General features: G+C 44.0%; 1 protein-coding gene across 31 annotated transcripts in view; it reads left to right on the top strand.

The window, feature by feature from the left end:
* Window positions 1-22,624, top strand: part of Dst (dystonin) — a 410,574-nt gene extending 387,950 nt beyond the window's left edge. For 14 of the 31 annotated variants that reach the window (XM_074081831.1, XM_074081851.1, XM_074081852.1 and 11 more), the window contains 15 exons: window positions 447-575; window positions 3,702-3,845; window positions 4,403-4,591; window positions 6,162-6,291; window positions 8,534-8,697; window positions 9,319-9,481; window positions 10,503-10,657; window positions 10,831-10,905; window positions 11,783-11,800; window positions 14,465-14,582; window positions 16,341-16,412; window positions 17,296-17,495; window positions 17,862-17,972; window positions 20,791-20,914; window positions 21,650-22,624. In XM_074081831.1, coding sequence (XP_073937932.1) covers window positions 447-575; window positions 3,702-3,845; window positions 4,403-4,591; window positions 6,162-6,291; window positions 8,534-8,697; window positions 9,319-9,481; window positions 10,503-10,657; window positions 10,831-10,905; window positions 11,783-11,800; window positions 14,465-14,582; window positions 16,341-16,412; window positions 17,296-17,495; window positions 17,862-17,972; window positions 20,791-20,914; window positions 21,650-21,912 — 2,055 coding nt within the window. In that variant the 3' untranslated portion in view covers window positions 21,913-22,624. The remainder of the gene's footprint in view (window positions 1-446; window positions 576-3,701; window positions 3,846-4,402; window positions 4,592-6,161; window positions 6,292-8,533; window positions 8,698-9,318; window positions 9,482-10,502; window positions 10,658-10,830; window positions 10,906-11,782; window positions 11,801-14,464; window positions 14,583-16,340; window positions 16,413-17,295; window positions 17,496-17,861; window positions 17,973-20,790; window positions 20,915-21,649) is intronic. The other 17 variants (XM_074081834.1, XM_074081846.1, XM_074081864.1 and 14 more) reach the window with 4 other exon arrangements.
* Window positions 22,625-23,444: the final 820 nt, after the last annotated feature.

The raw sequence follows: 23,444 nt of genomic DNA on the forward strand, positions 1-23,444 counted from the left end.
GGCCTTGCTCAGCAAGGCTGGCTCTCAGGAAGAACTGGGAAGTTCCAACCCAGAGTCAGGAGGAAGCAAGTTGTAATGAAATGGCAGCATCCCCTGGAGCCTCCTCCTGACTCCCTCAAATTTAAGTGACTCACAGAGCGAGGGCTGCTGCCTTCCCATGGAAATTCTGCCTGAGCCATTTTTCAGTTTGAAAATATGACAAGCTGGGCTGCCTTCCCCTAAACCCAAGTCGTTAAAATGGCACCTTAGTCTTCGTGCAGGCTGTTTTGGTGTATGACATGTCCTTACATTTGCAAAATGCAACACCATGTATCTTTACCTTTTTAATGCAAGTGATGTGCAGAATTTCAAGTTAAGACTTATGTCATGAAGGGGAAGAGGCCACTATTCGTTTCTGTGAACTTTGCTAACCGGCGTATTTCTGAATCTTACGTGTGAACTGGTAGGCAGAGGAGTTTCACTCGGTGGTGCATGCTCTGTTGGAGTGGCTGGCCGAGGCAGAGCAAACCCTGCGTTTCCATGGTGTTCTCCCAGACGACGAGGATGCTCTCAGGACTCTCATTGATCAGCATAAAGTGAGTAGTTTCAATAGACTCCCGATTACAAATATCAAATGCATGAGAAATAACTTAATATTTACTACATTTCAGAATGTATCTTTCTTCATACCTGTGTCCCCACAACCCTCTACACACATCTGTGTAGCTGTCTTTTTAGGGAAGGTGTTTATTCTAGAATTAGTCATGGTTTCCTATCTCTAGGAAGCACACTAATTTTTCTACAGGCTTATTTGACTTTTGACCAAAAGTGGTCCATTTTGTTGTGCTTCTAGGTAAGTTTCAAGAATGAAACATCCTTAATGAGCAGTTTGGCATTTACAAAATTGCACCAGTAGAACTATAAATTAATAATTTTGACCTTTATAGGCAAGACAAACAATTTAATAAACTTGAAGTCTTTATTTGTAAGTCTGTGCCATGTCTGTTTTTAATCAAGAGTCTTTTAAAATCCTTTTTAGAAGTAGCATATACTAGAAACTATAAATGTAAACCATGAATTCTGTAAGTAGATGCAACGTTGAATGACTAACCAAGTAAAAGACTAGCCATGGAATATTGAGGCCAAGATCTTTCCTGTTAGCAGGGCATGGAACTTGGGAAATCCCTTCAGAGGATTCTCTTAACACATGCTGCCCAACCTTTGACTCGAAAGGTCACAAATTTACAGTGCTAGCTGTCAGTGAGGAGGTGATGTCAGCACTTTCTATTCTAAAAGATCTTTTTAACACCACTAAATAACCTTGCTGTTCAAGGTCAAGTTGGAAATCCATCATTCATCCCAGTGGAGCATATATGACATCATCTGTAGAGAACCCTTATTTTAAAGAATGCCCTCTCTCAGAGAGGGGCTGGCTAACCTATAGTGATGAAATCCTTCTTTGTCATTAATAAAAGTGAGGTGAAGATACACTGTTACATACATCTATTAACATTCGAAGCTAGGCTATAGGAAAAGAATAGGAAAACCCCACAAAAAGCATAGAAATTTTTTTTTATTGTTACGCTGGTTAAGGGTGCATTGCAGCATTTACAAAGGTTCTTACAGTGTGTCATACTTCATAGTAAATTTTTGATTGAGCTCAGTCTGGCTTATTACTGCCATCATTGATGTACAGAGCAGTAAGTGTATCCCGCTGACACCCACCGTGCAAATCCTAACGCTCTATAGAAAGGAGCCCAGCCTGTCTGTGGCACCATCACCCTCACAGCAGGATCAGGAAATCCCAGGAGCCAGGTACTCAGAGCAGGGATAGTGGGGGGTTTTTGTTTGTTTGTTTGTTTGTTTGTTTTTTTAACAACAGACTATTTTTAAATCTTTTTAATTGGCATAAAGCTACCTGTAATTTTATAAAGTGTGTCTTTGTAATAACCTTTTGCTGTAATGTTATTCATTCTGTTTTCATTTCCTCTGCTTCCCTTCACACATCCACCAAAGGAAAACAAAATGTTTAATGTAATTGCTTAGCACCAGGACTAAAGGCTGATTAGTATAATCCAATTTCTTTTATGAAATCAAGGCCAGACATGTGGGACATGTCTTGCCTGTGATCCCAACATTCTGGAGACTGAGAAGAGGATCAGGAGTTCCAGGCCAGCCCTGGCTGCATAGTGAGTCTCTGTCTCAAAAAAAAAAAAAGAGAAAAAACAATCAAGCTTTCTCATGTGAATGCAAACCAACAAAGCGGTCACCATCAAGGGAGACGTGAAGAGCAGGGAGTGAAGTGGGCAGTTGGCAGTCCAGCCCATTGGGTTCTGGGCGTGGCCCTGGCTCCTCTAGGAGCCAGGAGTCCATGTCAGCTGCCCTCTGGGAAAGAGCAGCAGCTGTTATTAACCTGTCTCTTCCTAATAGAGTGTTGTTTGATTTATTTTTTTCTCTTTCATTTAAGAGGGTCTGTACCCAGGGAAAGGAACTATATAACAGAGCTGCTCCACAGAGGTTGTAAATGAAGGCCACCGTTTATTATAGTTAAAAGATCTAATTTAAAAAACAACAACAACAAAAAAAAAACACCCCTGTTCACATGGCCTGGGTATCAGGAATGTCATCTTTGTGTGTTCATTGTCCCTCTTACTGCAGAGTCCAGATAGACTGGTTGTCTCTGGATATTCTGAAATTCACTATGAGGTTTTGGAAACATAGCACATTTAGGGGGAGGAGAAAGGTCCCATTTTTAATCCCACTTTGAGAGTTATCTGTGTACTAAGAATGTAGTTTTGATGGTAGAAGCTACAGTTACATCAGTGACATTTGTAAGTAGGGTATTCAGAAGATCGTCCTTGGCCTGTTGTGGCTTTGTTCATCCGCTCCCCTAGAGACTGGCTAGAAGTGCCCCCAGCCGAGGAGAGGCGCTCTTACAGGGCTTTGTGAGGGACAGCTCCCACCCAGGCCAGCCTCCTCCTGACTGTGGGTCCTGTATCCCACACTTGTAGCTCCTCGTCAGCCTTCTCTAATTTGGTCCTTTTTTATAATACATATTTTTCCCTCACCCAGCACCGTAAACAGTATTTTAAGTACTGACTTCCTTATTTTTGTTGTGGTGGGGAATTTTTGTTTTGTTTTAAGTTTTAGCAAGGGTTTATTTTAGTCTTGCAGGATAAAGTAGGGGAAGACAGTTCCTGCTCCCCACATAGGAGATACGAAGTAAAGATTCCGTGTTTTGTTTTTTGAGATGGGAGTCTCAAAAACTGTGTTGTCCAGCCTGTTCTCAAACTCCTGGGTGTCATCGATCCTCCCAGGTAGCTGGGATTACAGCGCTAGCCTCCTTATCTTATTGCCAGAGCTTTATTTATTTGTTTATTTATTTTCAATCAGAATTGTTTCTATCTCTAGTAATACTGTCTGTCTCAATCCTGCCTCCCATTCATGGCACAATTACCGTGTATCTACATTTTAGAGCACTGTTTCATTTATTTTGAAGAATGAAATGTTTTCCTGCATCTGCACTTTGACATACATATTAAAAAGTACTTGACTTTGAGTTCCCATGCTTTCCCTTTTCCTCCCCAGTTCGTGAATGACTTTAACTATGACTAAACCAGTTGGAAGTTCTTGTTTGTTTAACAGTAAATGAACGCCATGAGTTTTGAGTTTTGTTTTCAGCTAGTGTCGACAGCTAACTGAAGACTTTGTTTTTGCTGTAGGAGTTCATGAAGAAACTGGAAGAAAAAAGAGCTGACCTGAACAAAGCCACCAGTATGGGCGACGCCATGTTGGCCATCTGCCATCCTGACTCCATCACCACCATTAAGCACTGGATCACCATTATCCGGGCCAGGTTTGAGGAGGTTGGTGGCCCTCCGATCTCAGAGAGGTGGCAGCTTTGAGAGTTGGGGGTGGGGCACTGTGGGAGGAAGAGACCCCTCTTGTGTGCGTTACCAGTCTCTGAGAGCCACTGTTCTTTGAACAGCGAAAGGAACATGCAGCTCCATCCCTGAAACCCCAGACAGCAGATTCTTGGGTCACTGGGCAGCATTTTGTCCAGCTTGCTCATGAGTTGTTATGTGCAGCCAGAATGAACTCTCTACTTAAGATCCTGGCGCTTTAAATTTTGTACCTAGTGCTACATGGAATAAAGCACACTTGATCCTTCAGAGAATGCATATTGAGTGTCACTTAGGGAACGAAAGGAAGCCTGGGTTTGAGGTACATCTTTAAACTTTGGATGGTGACAAACCTCAAGGACCCCAATAGCCTGCTTGGGCCAGGCAAGAAATCTAGAAAGACCAGACACATTGTGAGTTCTAATCCCGGAAGATCCCAACTTAAAACTTGTGCATTTTATGTTAATGCAGTTGTTCGCTAAGTCGGGAGAAATTCAGAGGGTCTTCTATTTCTGCCACAGGTGCTGGCCTGGGCCAAGCAGCATCAGCAGAGACTGGCCAGCGCTCTGGCTGGGCTTATCGCTAAGCAAGAGCTGCTGGAAGCTTTGCTGGCTTGGCTGCAGTGGGCTGAAACCACACTCAGTGAAAAAGATAAGGAAGTCATCCCCCAGGAGATCGAGGAGGTGAAAGCCCTCATTGCAGAGCACCAGGTGAAATTCGTTTATTCTTAGCCTTGTTAACTGTTGTCTCAGAGAATTTTCTCTCTTTCCCTCTGGTACTTCTCAAAAGATTGCTTTCCTTGTGTTACCTCCACACTCCCAGCTCCAGACAACTGGACTTCTAATTCCGCAACTGCCTGACACTTCTCTGCAGTACCCACTGGACCTTTGCAAATCTCATTCCTCCTTTACCACCTGTGAAGCCCTACTCAGGTGGCACTGCCTCACGCTGGCTTCTGGGCTTCTGAATGCCAACTCCAAAATGCCCTTCCTCCCCCTCTTTATCCCCAGCTCATCCTTCTCCTTCTTTTGCCAATCTCACTCTTCCCCATGGATCTGACTTGTTTTATTGTTTTTCCATGTTGGCATTTTTCTGTCCTCCAGTATTCTCCCCATATTCCAGCTATATCCTATCTGAAAGGGAATAAATACAGTGTCTTTCTCAGAAATTATTACTTCTCCTGTACATACTACCCTGCTTGAACTCTGAAATGACGGGCCTCACATGCATTCTGATTTAAAGTTTGTTTTCATGTGCATTTTTACAAAAGGAGCGATTGACTGTCAGCCCGACCGGCTGAGCAGTTAGCGTGGCCATTGTTAGATTTTAATGAAGACCAAGGTTTCAGTGTGTGCTGTGTCCCTAAGGGCTCAGAGCACATCCATGAGATCAGCGATATCACAGTGGTAGGAGTTTCCCAGTATGGCAAATACTCCAGCAGTATGTCACTTACCCTTTCACTTGTGTCAGCCTCGCCTCTTCCCCATCACTTTTCACCTTTCCTCAACCTTTGCCATGCACTCCCCACATAGAGATGCCTGGTCAGCAGTAGTAGTAAGCCAAGGAGACATGATAAGAAATGGTAAGATAGTCAAGCCTTTTAAATAGGGCTGTAACAAACTTTAACTTGATAAACTCTTACCCACTTGAAATAGCATGTTTAAGACATCTTAATCCATCTGCCACAGATGCACGTGGACTGTGCCACAGAGACCACCCCAGCTGTTAGTTCCTTTGCAGGCAAGGGCCCTCTAAACACTCTCTTGCAGAAGAGCTTGGCGTTTGAGCTTGGTTGTTGCTTGTGGTAGTCTCATGACTGCTCTCATGAGCGGTCTTCAAGCTAAGACAAATTACTGTTTTTAAATTTTTAACTTACTCTTTGCTGGCAACAGCATTTTGCACGCTATAGAAATCTGTTGGTGCTGGTTCCTGTTGCTTCAGGTATAGTCCACCTAAAGGTAAAACGTAGTCATTTTTCCTTCTTCAGAAACAACATAGTTAGGTGACGCACAACCTTAGTCACAGCACTCAGGGCGGAGAGGGGGCAGAGACGGGAGGATGTAACTCAGTGGTAGAGCACTTGCATAAGGCCCTAGGCTCAGTCCCAAGAAAAAGAAAGGAAGGGGGGAAAGAGGGAGAGAAAGAGAGAGACAAAAAGGGAGAGAGGGAAGGAGGGAGGAAAGAAGAAAGAGAGAAAGAACCCTCTTATCCTGTGTCTTTCATTCATCCCTGCTGACCTGGTACATTCTTACTGAACTGGCATCATTTCTCTCATTTCAGACCTTCATGGAAGAAATGACCAGAAAGCAGCCTGATGTTGACAAAGTCACCAAGACTTACAAAAGAAGAGCGGCTGACCTGTCTTCCTTACAATCCCATATTCCAGTCTTGGATAAGGGAAGGGCAGCAAGTAAGCAGTGGACAGGTTCTTTAAAATGGAGAGTCCAGGCTGGCAGAGTGGCTCAAGTGGTAGAGCACCTGGGCATAAGGCCCTGAGTTCGAACCCCAGTACTGCCAAAAAAAAAAAAAAAAAAACACTAAACTAAAGCTGAGATGCCTGCACAATGGAACTAGTTTTATTTGTGGCTACTGCTTGAAATTTTAGAGCAGTTAGTGATTCTGCATGAGCACCCCATCAAGGATGTTTTCTTGAAAGAAAACATGGCTGAGGTGCTGTAGCAGCTTGCTTAAAAATGAAGCAAACACTGTTTCCAGGTTTCTATATTTAACTTTGTTTGCTTGAAGCGTATCTTTCAGATTAGCTAGAAGAAACTGGGAAAACTTTCCAGAACAGGAACCACCACCCTCTTTGATGGCCTCATTTTCTTCTATTATATAAATAATCTTAAAGCTGAACATAACAAAAGTGACTGTGACCTGGGTAAGGTTCCCTAGTGACCAGCCAGCATAGGTTTTGTTATATTCACATGGTTTTAGATTCTTATTTCTCAGGCAATCTTAACACAGCAAAACAACCTTAAAAATAATAGTAGTTAACTGAGCAAATATTTTTAAAAGCACAGATAATACTTTGTGTATATATTTTTTAGTGGTACTGGGAATTGAACTCAGGTTTGCTAGGCAAGCACTCTCCCACTTGAGCTACACACCCCAGTCTTTTGTTTTGTTTTGTTTTAGTTTGTTTTTCAGACAGAGTCTCACACTTTTGCACAGGTTAGCTCCAGATGACAATTCTACTTCTGTCTCCTGGCTAGCTATGATTTCAGGTGTGCATCATCACACCCAGCCCCATTTTGTGTCATTTTTTTGGTGGTACTACAGTTTTAAACTCAGGGCTCCGTGCTTTAGGCAGGCATGCTTCTGCCTGAGCACTTTTTCCAGCCCTTTTGGCTCTGGTTATTTTGGAGGTAGGGTCTCGCTTTTTCTTCCAGTGGGCCCGCACTGTGATCTTCCTGTTTTATGCTTCCCACATGGCTGGGATGACAGACACGAGCCACCACATCCATCTTTTTTCCGTCAAGATAAATTCTCATGAACGTTTTTACCCAGGCTGGCCTAGAAGCTCGGTGCTCCTGATTTCAACCTCCTGGATAGCTTGGGATGACAGACACATATCTCTGAACCCAGCTATTGGTTGAGATGAGGGTCTTGTGAATTTTTTACTCAGGCTGGCCTTGAACTGTTTTCCTCCTGATCTCAGCCTCCCAAGTAGCTAGGATTATAGGTGTGAGTCACTGGCCCCTGTCTATTTTGTGTGTTTTTGAGTATTGTCTTAATTTTTTTAAAGTGAGGTCAAAGCTATTGTAATTGCAAGGTACTTACATGACCGAGAACTCTGGGGCATTCTCTCTGCCTAACCTTACCACTTACCAACTGGGAAACATAACCTTGCCCAAGTTGCTTAAACTCCTCAAGGCCTCTGAGTCCTCATCTGCAAGCAGATCATTTTAATCTCACTGGTCTGTAGTGAGGATTATGAAGGACATACTTCAGGCACACAGTTAAATCCTCAGCAGCTACCCATGTAAATCCAGCTTGGACACTAGCACCCTGTATGAGCTTAGGGTGATAATGTTTCTAGGCCATATGTAACCATTTAGTTAGATGAGGAAAATATATGCAATAATTATTTTGTGGAGTTACAGAAATTTGTGAAAAGCAGCCAGAAGAGAGAGAAAATTTTAGTGGCTTGGTGAAGATGGGTCTGAGACTAAGCATAGGCAATGCAGTCTAAGTGGAAAATGGACTTGGGAGAACAACTGGGGTCCTGTACTCCGGTTTCCTGTCTCGAATGGGATTTGTGAAGCATCTTACTAACTCCAGTGACTGCTCACCATGTCTCGCTCTTGCCCGCTCTTCTTTGGGCCATGTTCTCTCTATAAAAGGTGGCTGGGTTTGCTGTAGTCTGAGTTAGGAGATTTCTTTCTCTGGACAAGGAGGAGGATCCCAGGTCATGGAAATGGCATGGATTTTAGGCAGGAAAATGTTTTAAGCCTAACTGTATTGAAAGAGCTGTCCAGTATTTCGGTGCCCTGTCAAGGTATTTTTTTCCCTAATTTCTGTAATCAGTATGTGATTTGGACCTTGACGTGACGTTTTCCCTAAATTGGGATATTTCTGCTTACAGAAGTCTCAACACATATTAGAACCCTGGAAACTCTGCTGTCCTGACTGGAGTTGTGTTTTAACAGGAAAACGCTTCCCGGCATCCAGTTTATACCCCTCTGGGTCCCAGACACAGATTGAAACCAAGAATCCCAGAGTGAACCTGCTGGTGAGCAAGTGGCAGCAAGTGTGGCTCCTGGCGCTGGAGAGGAGGCGGAAGCTGAACGATGCCTTGGACAGGCTGGAGGAGGTTGGCAAAGGGCGGGTTTCCCTTCTGCAGGGTGGTGTTGCTTTTACAGAAGCAGACTCTCGCCCTTGGGCTGCAAGCTTTACTTCTGAAATGAATACTAAGAATATGTTCTTGTAAAAAGAGAAAAAACTTAAAAACCACACTGTTAATATGGGGTTTGGAGCCAGGGAATTGATAAAGTAAAAACTTACGTTTTTGTCAAGCACAAGCTTCCTGCTTAAAAAGCTCTAACTTGACGTGACATCGAGGGAAGGGAAGAGGGGTGAATAGATAGGGTGGAGGGGGCAGAGGGCAGGTTTGCTAAGAGCTTAGAACAGCCCTGTGCCTTTCGCCAAACACAGGGCTAGTGCTGGCTCTTCGGGGAGGACCACCTTTGTGACTTTGGTATCATGAGATATGATAAGTTTACATTTTAGGGATTTTATTTGTAGAGAAAGGTCAGTGACGTCAATGAAATAAGGTTTACAGAAAGTTGTTTCTGAGTCCTGTTTTCACCACCACATCTGTCTTTGCAATGGGGGAGAGGTGGGGAGGGCCACTAAAAGTAACTTTGCTCAGATCCTACATGCTGTAGTTTGCACACAGCTTTAACTCAGCCAGCACACCCTTTTCCCTTCCCAGCTGAGAGAATTTGCGAACTTCGATTTTGATATCTGGCGTAAAAAGTACATGCGTTGGATGAACCATAAGAAGTCTCGAGTGATGGATTTCTTCAGGAGGATTGACAAAGACCAGGATGGCAAGATCACCCGGCAGGAATTCATCGATGGAATTCTGTCCTCCAGTAAGTCCCACGAGACGTGACTTTAACTGATGTCATGTTTAAAGAAAATAAGCAGAGTTTGAAATTCTTGTGTTACTAAAATAGCATTGCCTTTAAACTTGGCTAGGAGGTCACCACATGAAGGAAAACAAAGTGTGTTTGGTAAAATTTATGGAGTCAGGCACAGTTACTCAGTAAATGTGTGACCTCGAATAGGTTCATTTCTTCCACTGAAGCTGGGTCCTTGTTAGTATACTAAAGTTAGCAACATCTGATTCTTAGGGGTTTTGTGTGGCTTGGTGTAGAATAGGAAATAAGTAACATAGGTCTCTTTAGCATTCTAATTATTGTTCTTTTTTTTTAATTAATGTTGTACTAGGATACATTGTAACATTTACCAAAGTTCTTATAATAGATCATAGTTGAATTCACCCTCCTTCCTTCTCCTTTATCCCCCACCCCCATTCCTGGAACAGTTTCAACAGGTCTCGTTTTTGCATTTTCATACATGAGTACATATATTTCCACCACATTCACCCACCTACACCCTTCCTTGATATCCTTCCCCTCGCCCACTGGTGCCAACCTGCAGACAGGACCTGTTTTAACGTTCTGATTTAACGTTCACGTTAACAGGACACTAGAGCCCTAAATGACCTTCTCGTTTGATGGTTCGGTCATTTACGTGTGATTTCGCTGACAGTTGTCGCTCAGTCATTCTTAATGAGAATTTCATACAGATTATTCCTTAAGGAGAGTAGTGGTTGAAGCATACGAAATTGCTAATTTTGAAAAGTTTTCAACCTAGAAAAGCAGCATTTTTACCCTAGTAATTAAAGATGAACTTGGATCACATATATAGGATCACACATCTATCTGTACATTTGTTGTGGTATAAAACATTTTTTAAAAAGAATCTTAACATGTTTGATCACCCTGCTGAACTAGCCAGCCCCCCTGAGGTTTAAAACGCGTTGTCAAGACTGTCTTGAGGTAGAATTCGTAAGGGATGGCACTTCTTACTTCGTTTTGTAAATTTTAGAGTTCCCAACCAGCCGCCTGGAGATGAGTGCCGTCGCAGACATCTTTGACAGAGATGGTGACGGGTACATTGACTACTATGAGTTTGTAGCAGCGCTGCACCCAAATAAAGACGCATATAAACCTGTCACAGACGCCGACAAGATCGAAGATGAGGTACTGGGCTTCTCCCACTGCCTGTGGCCACAGGCGTGCGCTCTGCCAAGAGTCAAGCGCAGTCCACGCAAACCATTTTCTTTGCTTTCATTTGAGTAGTTGTGTCAAAGTTTTAAGGCTTCCACTGTGAGATATGAACATTAAAGTGAATATTTCATCGTTGTTTTTGGCAGGTCACAAGGCAGGTAGCTAAGTGTAAATGTGCAAAACGATTTCAAGTTGAACAGATTGGTGATAACAAGTACAGGGTAAGTTTTTCCCGTGACTTTGTAGTTCCTTTAAAGGGTATAAATTGAAATTTGTGTACAATTTGATTTTGTTTTCTCAGGGTATTTACTTATTTTTACATCAGCTCACAATGTAAGAGTATATGAAACTTCAGCTTTTTATCACCGTAAATCTGATAAACACACCTCATGTTTTGGATATTAGGACATCTTTGATATTTACAACATGCATGGTACTTTTAAGGAGAAAATTGTTCTCCACAAAGCACTCAAACCCCATTCACACCACTTGGCTGTTTCATATTACTTTACAAGTAATATGAAATATTTTGCTATGATAAGAGGTGAGTTTCTAGATTTTGAATAAGAAAGCCACTACAAACCAACACCATAAAGTTAAAAACGTTGACTCATTTTTATAAATATGAAGAAGAGGCAGTGTTTGTCCTGCCTCTTTTATTCAAAATAAAATCTCAATTAACTTTGCTCACCTTCCAAACAGAAAAACAACGTGATGTCATCACTGTCTTTTTTTTTTTTTTTTCTCTGTTTTGGAACATCTCTCGCATGTGGTAGCTAGATAGAAAATGTGCCGAGTTTTCCAAATACAGTGTGCTAGTTACAAGTACACCTTACTTATTTCTCTGCTGTCACATTAAAAAATTCATCTACACACTCAAATTTTTAAGTTTGAAATCCTAAGATTTTCCAATACATTGGTAGAGGAATTTCTCCAATGTTTGTTGGAAGTGTGAACAACTGGGTACCTGCCCATTTCTAGGCTAGATACTATATCCTGAAGCCCAGAGTGTGAGTGTGTGTGTTCTCAAGCCATACAGAGTTTCCTGCTGAACTAATTGTGCCTTTCTCCATTTTTCATTTTTTTTTTTTTTGTCAGTTCTTCCTGGGAAATCAGGTATAAACCAGCGGAATGTGTTCTCCAGTCCCCAATGATTTTTAACCTTGATTCCTAGTCATCAAGCTTGCTCAGGGCCATCTTCCCCGTGCCCCCCACCCCACCCCCCTTGCTGCTACGTTGTTGGTTGGCGTGGTGTTTCTGTAAGCGCTAGCTGTAAGGATCCCTGATCCGGGATGCCTTTGTGCTTTGCCTTTCAGATGAGGAGGTTACTTTTAAGCAAACCAGATAATGAGTGGTAGCTCGATTGGCTACAATGATACAAATGCAATTTTTAATTCCCATTTTTTGAACAATGCTATGAGCACAGATTTTACGCAGACAGTCATTGGAACACAGATTTGATTCTCCATGTCTCTGTTATAACTTCTTAGGATTGTGACATACAGTAGCAGAGAAGGGTTAGCATCGGGCCGTGACATGGAGGGCAGAGAACTGAGAGGTCTCCATGACCCTCAGCCTGGGTCACTGACATAGGCGTCTCAGCCTCTGAGTAGAAGTGTTGACTCTGGAGGTTTGAAGTGATGTTGTTCCTTCTGAAGAAGTTGTCATCTGCAAATTATACAAAATCTGGAAGGTGCATCCTATGCCATCATGGCCTCATGTTTATATTGGCGTTTAAATGGCCCTGCAGCAGGGCCAAAATTTTAAAACTGAGGACAATACAAATTATGTTTTGATTCCAGCACCTCTGCATATTTTTTACTGTGTTCTTTTATAAGGAACAGCACTGCTGTCTGTAGTTCCTGACCATTCATGCGAGCTGTTACTCTTCTCCATTTAAGCCTTATCACATCCTAAGCTTCAAATGACCCCATTTCTGGCAAGCAAGTAATATATTTAAAATCATAAAATTCCATTGCATTGGGTAGATATTTCCAAGAAACATTTTGATATGCAATAATTGTACAAATTACATGTGCTATTTTGATGCATGTATATAACATGTAATGATCAAATCAGTAAATTTTCTGCTATAATACTTAAAATGTTACTTTTATTTTTATTTTCTTAGTCTGGGATAAATTCTTTTATTTGTGAGGAGAAATACCTCAAAAGACTTTCATTTTTTCTTGTCTCACAGTTTGGTTTTTGGGAAAATTAGAGAAATTCCAAAATCAGTGTTGTCTGGAGAATACCTTTCTAAATAAAATTTTAAAGTGCCCACTACTTAATAGAATTGAAATATTGTCTCTATGCTGTACTTTTATATATCCCCAAAACTGGTTTTGCATATAATCTTGAGCTGAAATCTTCTGGTCCAATTATCTGGTTCCTTAAGGGTAATTTTCTTTAAATCCCCTCCTTTCCCTCTGCTTACCAGCAGCACCAAATTTTTTCTAACAAAATAAATAATATATGTGTATGTATTGATTTTAAAATTTGCATTTACATTTCCGGAGCAGGTTCACTTTATAGGCATATTTAAATCTCAGTTTTTAAAGATCAGATTTAGAAATAGAGGTTCACACAGGTCTGATGTAAAACACCCGAGTGCTCCTGATGTGTTTCTCCTATCTCCTGGGTCCTTGTGTGTTTTAGGATGCCAAGTAGGCTTTGGCTGGCTTTGTGTTAGGCAACTCTTCCAAAATTCAGTGCTAAAGCTTACTGAAAATAAACAGTGTTTCTACTTAAAGTTTTCTGTCTATCACAGGATGCCAGGCCAATAGTCCAAGGCACAGTCATGTTCTCCTGGCTGTAAAAAGAAGTTACCTAGGTTAATTGACTGCTCATTTTACTCTGTTACCTGCTGGGTTGGCAGCCATGAAATTCAGTATGGTGGTTTTGATAAGTTGGACACGAGCCTGTTAGAAATAATTCCAAACTATAAAATCATTTCTCACAGGCTTTCAAAACAAATAAACCTGTGGTCAGAACTGCCTGCCGTGTCACGGGCTTGTAGAATTTGCAGCACGTCCAGTTGGCTGGACGAAGGAGCAAGGAAAAGATGAGTGCTAGTTTAGTGTCAGCAATTAGGGTCCATGCAGCGTTGAGAAAACCATCTTAGGTCTGAAAGCTGTGTCATTGCTAATCTGTCAGCAGCTGTTCTAATATTACAGTAACATGAAGTGGTATATTAATCCAGCCTTGAACAAGCTGGTTTACTGGACAGTTAGGGATGCAGACTGAGGCTAAGTATGAAATTTTTATTAGTCATACTCATTTGACGACTTTGTTCTCCACAAGTCAAAACTTTCTCAGGGAAGACAGAATGAGTTTCTGAAGCTCTCTCCCAGCGATTTAAGTGGAGTGTAGCTGAAGTGCAGGGGAATCGGAGCTTATTAACGTTCCCTCATACTTTGCACAAGCCCCAGGCGAGTGGGCCAGTGCCTGTTTTCATGGCTGCATTTAATCTCTAGAAACACTTTTCCGTTTGCTGCCTTGCTCCTCATGTTGTTTTTACTGTAAGAAAGAGAGTTTCCGTTTTTAGGATGAAGCTTCAGCTTTCCGCTCGGTGTTCTCCGTAACCTTGTCTTTAAACCATTTCCCTGGGGCTCAGTCAGCATGCAGTGCCTAACGCAGCCATCACCACCCACTCCTAAGATTTTACTAATCACTGTGAACGAGGCAAGAAATTCAAGTTGGTGGCGTGAGCTTCTGCGGGTGGCATATCCAGGGCTGTCACTGACCGTCCGAGGCTCTTTCTCTCTTTCGCCCCCACAGTTTGGAGACTCCCAGCAGCTGCGACTGGTCCGGATCCTCCGGAGTACCGTGATGGTCCGTGTTGGAGGCGGATGGATGGCACTGGATGAGTTCTTAGTGAAAAATGATCCCTGCAGGGGTAAGGCCACGCTTATTACGTCAAGGTGACAGCACCGTGAAAGCACACCGTGTTGCCCTGTTTTCCGGGCCCTTGAGCCCAGTAGTCAGTGCTGCACCCAGGTCTGCTGACCTGAAGTCGCGGCACGCATGTAAACCCCGTTCTCCTCGTTGGGTTTATTATTATTATTATTATTATTAATTATTACTAGTAGTACTTCTGGGATAAATTTGAGACAGTAGGCAGTAAGTACTAGACAAGATTGTCTTTATGAACTCGTCCTGTCTGCCATTTTCAAAATGAATACTCACCAAGAAAGGGACCTTGACTGTCATAAAATAGCAAGGTAGCGGAACGAAAATTGAGGTGATAAATACTGAAAATTCTGGATAGTAAAAGTTTAAAAGCCAGAGTTTTTATGAAATGGGGGGAAGTTATGAAAGCAATACTTATATTTTTTTAAACAATAATGAACTGTAACTTGACTCTTACTTATCCGAACACACAATCCCTCCACGTCTACCAGCTCGGGAGGCCTGGCTAGCTTTAATTTGCCTATTTTCAGATTCCCGCGGTCAATAGTTGAGTCCTTAATTGATTTATATTGCAAGTGAGCACTTGATTGCAGTTTCGAGTGAGGTACCATCTACTCAGCAGGCACATTTTCTTACTTTGAGAAAAAAAAAAAAAGGAACAGTAGAATTGTTACAACTATCTGTGAGGTCGTCTGCTCCAGGCATTGCCTGTTACACTACCAAATGGGGACCCAAGTGGACCCCGTTGGTCTCAGTGCTGGCACTGAGTGCCCAGGTGTGTCAGCGAGCAGGCCTGCCTGGGCAGGCCACCATGGATCGCTATATCACCATATACCTGATCTCTGTTGGCTAAGGACACACCTAAAAAAGAAAGCAAGAAGAAAAGCTTGTTTGATTTTTATCAGTCATGTATTGCTTAATGATAGAAATGCCTTCTAGTAATTTTGTTCTTCTGCAAACGTAAAGTGTGCTTACACAACCCTAAATGGTGTAGCCTGCTACACACCCAGACTATATGACGTGTGTGTATGTAGTCACATATAGGGCATGACGTGTTCCTAGGGTCATGCATGAGTAAAACTATGTGATAGTAAGTCACGTACAAGAGAAAATAGGGCAGCCAAGAGCCACAGTAATGCCAGGTGTATGTAGCTGTTGCTGGCATGGCATGGCAGAAGATTTTACGGTGAACGTTTTTTATACATAGGAGGAAAACACTCTGACAATAACAAAAAAGGCAGTACGTCAGGTATGTAGGTGAGCAACAGGACTGCCGTTACCGTTAGAGAGCGGGGTGTCCTGTGTTCCCCGTACTTTTACAGTGCAGTAGGCTGGCATCTGCCAGCATCATCAGATGGCCGCAGTGTCAGCTAGGTGGTAGGAATTTTTCTTGTGGGACCACTGTCATACATGCAGCCCATCACCGACCAAAGCACCACTATGCGGTGTGTGACAGAGCTTGGAGGGTACACCGCCGCCCTGCTTAGGAAACAACGAAATGAGAGTGTGTGCCGTTCTGCTGGGTTGCTTGGGAGAGGCAGCGGGACTGGGGCAAAAGTCTTGCAAACACGTTTTGCTTGTGGAGTCAGATCTTTGAGGGCTTCTTTTCCTGGTGTGACTCTTCTTCTAAAACCTGTGCTGAAGGCCGGATCTGAGCACTCTGCGTATTCAACCCCTGTACTTGTTCCTTCTTCTGCTAACGGTACTCTTGAATGTGACTGGTATCCTGTGTCATTTTTTCTAGTTCATCACCATGGGAGTAAAATGTTACGTTCGGAATCAAACTCTTCAATTACTGCTACTCAGCCTGCTATAGGTTGGCAACCCATCTCTTTGCCTCTCTGCTCTTTCCTTTTTCTCTTCCCTTCTTTGACATTCTTGCTTTAATCGTTTGTTTTAATATAATACGCTTCATTCATTGCGGATGGCTTAACTCATACCCAACTGAGCTGGTGCTTCCACACTTAAATCCTCTACTTCAGACACACTTGCGGTGGGCGTGTTGCTAGTGCAAGTGTCGTGAGTGATCCAACACACACTGACACGTGGCTATCGCGTTCTCGTGGCGCGTTCTCCGTGTGCACATGTGTTCGTGCAAGTGCTGGATCCTGGGATCTGGTGTTTGACGTTGCATGTTGGTAAAACAGTCTTTGAAGGCATAACGTTCAAATACTAGCTGCCTCCTTGCAGTGAAAAACCTGGAAGTTTATGTCGTCCTCCTGACTAACGAGCCATCTCTGAATCTGTGTGATTCTTTCGTTGAACGAATCCCAGTGTTAAATACTGACATTCTGAGCTCAATCGTACATGCAGCAGACACAGTCCCTACCCTCCCGGCTTGTCCTCTCAGTGTGGCGGAGAGGTCCTGGGCCTCAACAGCTGCTGGGTTAACAGTCTTTTGGCATGAGCTTTCCATTTTCATGCTGGCTCTTTCTTTTAAGTGGTTATTCTCGCTGGCGTCTAGTGTTAGAATAAGCACACTTTGCCCCACTGTCCCCAGACTCACTCGTATCAGAGAGGAATGCATTGTGAAGGAATGCATTTAACTTTTTGTGATGCTGAGTTGGAGTTGGCATGGCAAAAAGGCGTCCTTGAAATTCTCAGTGTGATCTGTGGTGTCAGCGGTCACGTTCTTTCCGTTGAGTGCCTCTTTTCCTCCTTTTGTGTGCATCCCTGTCTCGTGTGTGCACCTGATCCAGCTAAAGGAAGGACCAACATGGAACTGCGTGAGAAGTTCATCCTCGCCGATGGGGCCAGCCAGGGCATGGCTGCCTTCCGACCACGGGGCCGCAGATCCCGGCCCTCATCACGAGGCGCTTCGCCCAACAGGTCCACCTCTGTGTCCAGTCAGGCGGGCCAGGCGGCCTCCCCACAGGTCCCTGCCACCAGCACACCCAAGGTAGGACTCCGGAATGGAATCTTTTCCTCCTCCAGTGTAGCCCTGTGCTAAGTATACGTTTAAATGCTTTCAGTCCCTAGAATTCGTAAGACCTGCTGTCCCCATTTGTGTCCTTGTCACGATACGTATTTCTAATTCATGCTTTTCGCTCTTCCATATAGAGGTTGTCAACGGAAGGGCCTTGTTATCTTTCAGATTGATTTTTCTTTTTTATTTCTGGTGCGTGTGATCCGTCATCAGACCTTCCCGCTTACTTTCAGTAATTACGCTTTGCCTGTGACATGTGGCCTTCTGCTATGATTATCTTTCTGTGGCTTTGTTTGTTATCTGCTGCCTTTACATTTGATTTGCCATTGTTCCATACAGATTCTCCATCCTTTAACACGCAATTACGGTAAACCATGGTTGACAAACAGCAAAATGTCAACTCCTTGTAAGCCAGCAGAGTGCTCAGACTTTCCCGGGTCATCTGCAGAGGTATCGTAAGGCCCCAGAACCCAGCCTTAACAGACCTCTAACTCAAATTCCCGCCCACTAACACCGCCTCACCTCCCCTTTAACATACGGACTTCTGAGAACACACCTTTCTGTAGGCTTCTATAAAATGAGGGTGGACCTAGCACCTGGCAGTCTTAGAAGACGTGAGAGTAAGGAGCTAACCGAAAGGACATGTTGACTTGGCATAGTCACATGTGTGGGCTGTGGCTTTTTTATTCTTATTCCTACTTACTGCCCCTTGCATCTCTCGGAAGAGTAAAATACAGGAGGTCATACCCAGACCTGTGTAACCTTTCCTTTAAAACTGACGGAATGCTTTTGCTAGTAGAAATAATTTGGGCAAGAAACACAACTGCTACATCGAGATACCCCTCTGAACATCAATTTAAATATTAATAAAGAAAACCAGGACTGTAAAATAGACATGGCAAGGGGGGGGGAGGGGTACTAGTAGGAAGGGGGAAGGTGAAGGAAGGAGATTAAGGTGACAGTATATGGCTGATGGACTTCACATACCAATATGAAACAGAACTAAAAAACCTCTTGCAATTGCTTTTGGGTGGAGTAGAGAGGAGGCTGAGGGGAAGAGACGATGGGGGCAATGTAAATAATGCACAGTATAAGTCTGATTGGAATTGTCACTTTGAATCCCCCACCCGTATCATCAACATACCCTGATAACAAATTTTATAAAAAAAGAAACGCAACATGCATCCTTTACATGGGAGCAAGAACACCACCTAAAGGAAGAGGATTTCAGTGAGTGTTCCGTGTGGACGTGGTCCTTCTGATCGTCTGCCCTTTCTGTCCAACAGCCCCGCATGGATGTGGCCCAAGTTCTCAGGTGTCAGTGCAGGAGATCGGGGTGGGGTTGGGCGTGGTAGGCACAAAGTTATATCATTTCCAGAAGGTATCTTTATTAGATTTTAAGAACTAATATTACCTGAGCGTACCGTGTTCTCAGTGTGACGTGCTATATGAAGATAAGATATTTAGCAGGAAGAAAACTTGCCAAGATTAACTCACACGTCAGACTATTTACATTCAATTAAAAGTCAACCAGGCATCTTTTTAAGAAGCTGTTCTGTGAAATGGCAAACATAAGTACCAAATAATCACATTTTGATTAAAATCACAAAGATTAGGGGGAAGGGAATCCCTTCTTAAACATTCTTGAGATGAAAGAGGTCTTTCACCTTCCCAATTATGTATAACTTAAATGAAAGATGGTCCCTTTAAAAAGCCCTTTGTGCTTTTCAAAACACTTTCTTATCTGTCAGTCCATCCTCACAGCACTAATGAGAGGCAGGCAGAGGAAGCTCATTACCGGCTTGATTAAGTGGTGGGGTTGGGACGGAAACAACCCATTCTTCAGCATTTCCTCATCCCTTCCCCTTCGTTCACAGGTTACATAGAGGCGCCTGTCTGTCATTTTGACTCAAGTGTAGCAGAAACCAAGAAGGGTTTAAGAACTTCAAGACATACATTAACATTCACCTTAACTATTTAGGGCGCAGGCCAGGGGTGGTATATGCGCCTGTAATTCCATGGGGATTGTGGTCCGGGCTGAAAAATAACTAAAGCAAAAAGGGCTGGCAATGTGGCTCAAGTGGCAGAGCGCCTGCCTAGCGAGGGTGAGGTCCTGAGTTCAAGCCCCAGTAATGAAAAAAATGAATCTTTTTTTTTTTTTTCATTTGAACATAAGATATTTATGTTCAAATTTCTAAGAAGTAGAAACTCCCCAAAACTAAAGTGATGTATTCTTTGGACTAATACAAAACTGCGTTTCACATCAAATAACCTCATGAAATAAAAACCAGGCACTCAAGCAGAGTAAAAGTGTTTTCTGTGGAAAGGTCAGCAAGATCAAAACAACCAGGGTGTTCAGAGAGTGATTCTGGTCTTCCTGTTTTGTGCCCTGGCCGTGCTGGACCCCAGTCCTCCTGTTTGCTCTGGAATAATAAACACACCACTGCAGCCAGCTTTATCGGTTCAAATGGGGTTTTATGAAATTTTGCCTCAGCTGGCTTCACACCACAGTCCTCCAGATCTCTCCGTCCTGAGCAGCTAGAATTACAGGTGTGAGCCACCATGCTTGGCTTGCCTGCTAATGTATTTAAGACCCATAGAAAATGACAGTCAGGTTGGGCGTGTAACTCAGTGTGCCTGGTATGCACAAGGCCCTGGCTTTAACCCCCCAGAGCCATTAAACAAACCCCAAAACTAGAACAGGGTGGAGTCAAGAAGTGACGTGATAAAGGTAGGAAGTTATAAAACGTCATTCTTTTCTCCCTTTTGCAGTTGCTTGTTTCCGTGGTGGCTGTCTAGGCATTACTCACTCAGTTCTGTTTCTGTTCCTGAAAACATGGAAGGCGTCCAAGCACAGTTTTTCAGAGCCCCCATCCCCCTGTCCCCCTCTCTGCACCAGGTGTTCACCATTCTTTGGCAATGACTTACCGCTCTAACACTCCCTGCCAGTCTGGAAGATACTAATGTCTCACAGCCTCATTTGCGTGTCCTCCTCCCCATAACTTCGGGTATACTGTTGGGGACCCCCTCCCCCTTTTTGTGTTTCCTCTTCAACCATGAATGCATCTTCCTCAGAAGTTTCCTTTGGGCTGTGTGTGAGAACAGGAAGCTGGGGAGGAAGGCGAGTGAGAGCCCCATACGTGAATTGAAAATCTGGACACCCAAAGAGGTCTCGTAGAGGTTCCGTGCATTCGTACAGAAGTGGTGTCGGTGGAGTGTCACAAAACGGAAGCGACGTCTTACCATGTCTTTTCACTGGTCACTACAGGGAACACCAATACAGGGAAGCAAGCTGCGACTTCCAGGATATTTATCAGGGAAGGGCTTCCATTCCGGGGAGGACAGTGGCTTGATAACCACAGCAGCTGCCAGAGTCCGAACCCAGTTTGCTGGTGAGTGTGCCCTCTGTATTTTGGGGGTTTTTTCCCCAGTGGCTTTTGCAGCGTGAAGATCTGAAGGGTAAAGTCCCTCTCTTCCTTGTTGAGAAAGAAGTTTCGAATTGGCAGTGCCTTATTCTTTTGAAATGACATGCAACCCCAATCCCCCAGCAAAGATAGGGGGTGAGTGAGGAAGGAGCCCCTTTTAGACAGGACCAGGAAAGACGGGGTGGTGACTGTGGTGCAGAAGACACAGTCACAGCCCTCTCCCCGTGGAGCTGGGAGCCTCTTCTGCCAGCTCAGAGGTCACACGGGGCTCTGTTTGAGACGACTGGAAAAACCTGGCCATACCGAGCCTTCTGCCAGAGAAAATGCGGATTTCTCAGAGACTGAGTTGAGTTCTCAGCGCGCACACAAGGTTTCTTTTAAGTTTCAGGTGTGTCCTTTGGGGCAAGACACCTAAGAGCCTGCTGCCTGTGCCGTGTCCGGCCAGACTGGGGACAGCACCGTCTCCAAGGACGGTGTGTTCTTCCAGTCGCTCACTTTAAGTGGGGTGAGGCCAGGGTCACCTCTCGCGTGTAAGTCTAGCTGTCGCTGCTTTGGGGCTGTGTGATAGGACAAAGCCATGGATCCAGGGATTCTGAGTGCTCCTAAGTGCAGGAAAGAGATGTTGACAGACATCCAAGGTGGTGTCGCTGTAGCTGGACAGTAGTCAGGATGCCCATGACTGACCCCTGCTCCTCTCCTCAGACTCCAGGAAGACGCCCAGCCGGCCGGGCAGCCGCGCGGGAAGCAAAGCTGGCAGCAGGACCAGCAGCCGCAGGGGCAGCGACGCCTCGGACTTCGACATTTCGGAAATCCAGTCGGTGTGCTCGGACGTGGACGCGAACCCCCAGCCGCACAGACCCGCTCCCCGAGCCGGCTCTCGGCCCGCCACGGCCAAGCCCTCCAGAATCCCCACGCCCCAGCGGCGATCGCCCGCCAGCAGAGGGGACAGGTCCTCCAAGAGATAGTGTCGCTCCAGGCTGCTCGCTGCGTGTACATAGGAGGTGGAGATGCTTGTGAAATGTCGCAAGAAGCGAGTTTAAAATGCTGCAGATGGCCTTACTTGTGTACTTGTCTTTTTATTTGATCTGTATCATTTTCCGGTCAGAGTTTCTGGGGTTGCAGTCACAGCCTGTGTGACGGGGGAAGAAAGCGCTTAACATGAAGCCACCTGTCCACACAGCGCTGTGCTGCGTGTACAGGAAGGGCGGTCACCTGTCCAGGTAAGTCCGCGGCCTCTGATGACCACAGCTCCACGCCGCCCCCGGTGGTGGGATACCTCGTGACACCTGCTTGTCTCCGTGGGGATTGCAGACCGCGAAAGAAACACAGCGGGGCTGTCTTCTGAGATAGTTGCAGCGCAGACGACAATTCGGACGGCGGAAAGGAAACACACCCGCCCCGGGTTCTTGCAGCTGTACCTGACCGAACTCACGCAGGTTACTCAGCAGGACGCCCGAGCGCCTGCAGCATCTCTGTGCCATTGCTTTCGTGCGGCCAGAGGCGTCCTGGATGCTAGACCTACCACGCCTAAGACTGCAAGTATAAAGTCCATCCTATAAAACGTGAGGTTTTCTTTCGCTTGAGTGGACAGCAGCACCTGTATCATTTGAACTCATTTTGTAACAAAGCAATTTCGCTTGCAGAAAGCTATGAAATAAAACATATCCCTCAACTACACTGCTATGGAATTAATTGTTTTTTTCCCCAGGGAAAATTGGTGTATTTTTTTATGAGCAGTATCAATTTGGAGTGACCAAACGATACTTAAAAATGGGTTTATTTTGATTTCTCATTTAAAATAATTATGTTCTGAAATTATATCTACCTATATTTAATAAATCTATACATTTTAATTTATTATGTATACTCACATACTATAGAAGGATATTAGTATGCATTTAATAAAACATATTCACTTGACTATATGGAATACCTGACTATTTAAAGTGAACTTTTTTCTGTTGTTTGCTTGTTTATTTTAAATAAAGGTTCTGTGTATATGGCTTCTAGTAGCATGACAGGCTACATTCAGGGGACATCAAAAAAAAAATTTTTTTTCAAGTGCCCGTTGGACAAGTACTTTTAATGAGTACTATCCATGAGCTACCGTCGCTGACACCGGGGCTCCAGGGTTCCTGCCCTCATATAATCGGGGCAATCACTTAACAAATAAATCACTGAAGCACATGAACGGAAGCCAGGGGACGTGTGACAGGCTCTGTTATGGTCTCAGAGCGATACTCGTCTGGCCTTGTGTCCCTTTAAAATCAAATTATAGAACTTATAATTCTAAATTAGAGAATTTTCCTAAATAAGAAAATAGCAGATAGAGGACTGGAGGTGTGATTTGAGCAGTAGAGAGCCTGCTGAAGCAAGCATGAGTCCCTGAGTTCAAACCCCAGTACCCCCACACACAAAAAAAAGAAAAAGAAAAAAGAAATATAGACAGCAGGAGATAATCTGAATGAGAGTGAGAAGCTGGCAGGCGGTTACTTTG

Source organism: Castor canadensis, chromosome 8 (genome assembly GCF_047511655.1).
Source record: "Castor canadensis chromosome 8, mCasCan1.hap1v2, whole genome shotgun sequence".
Lineage (NCBI taxonomy): Eukaryota > Metazoa > Chordata > Mammalia > Rodentia > Castoridae > Castor > Castor canadensis.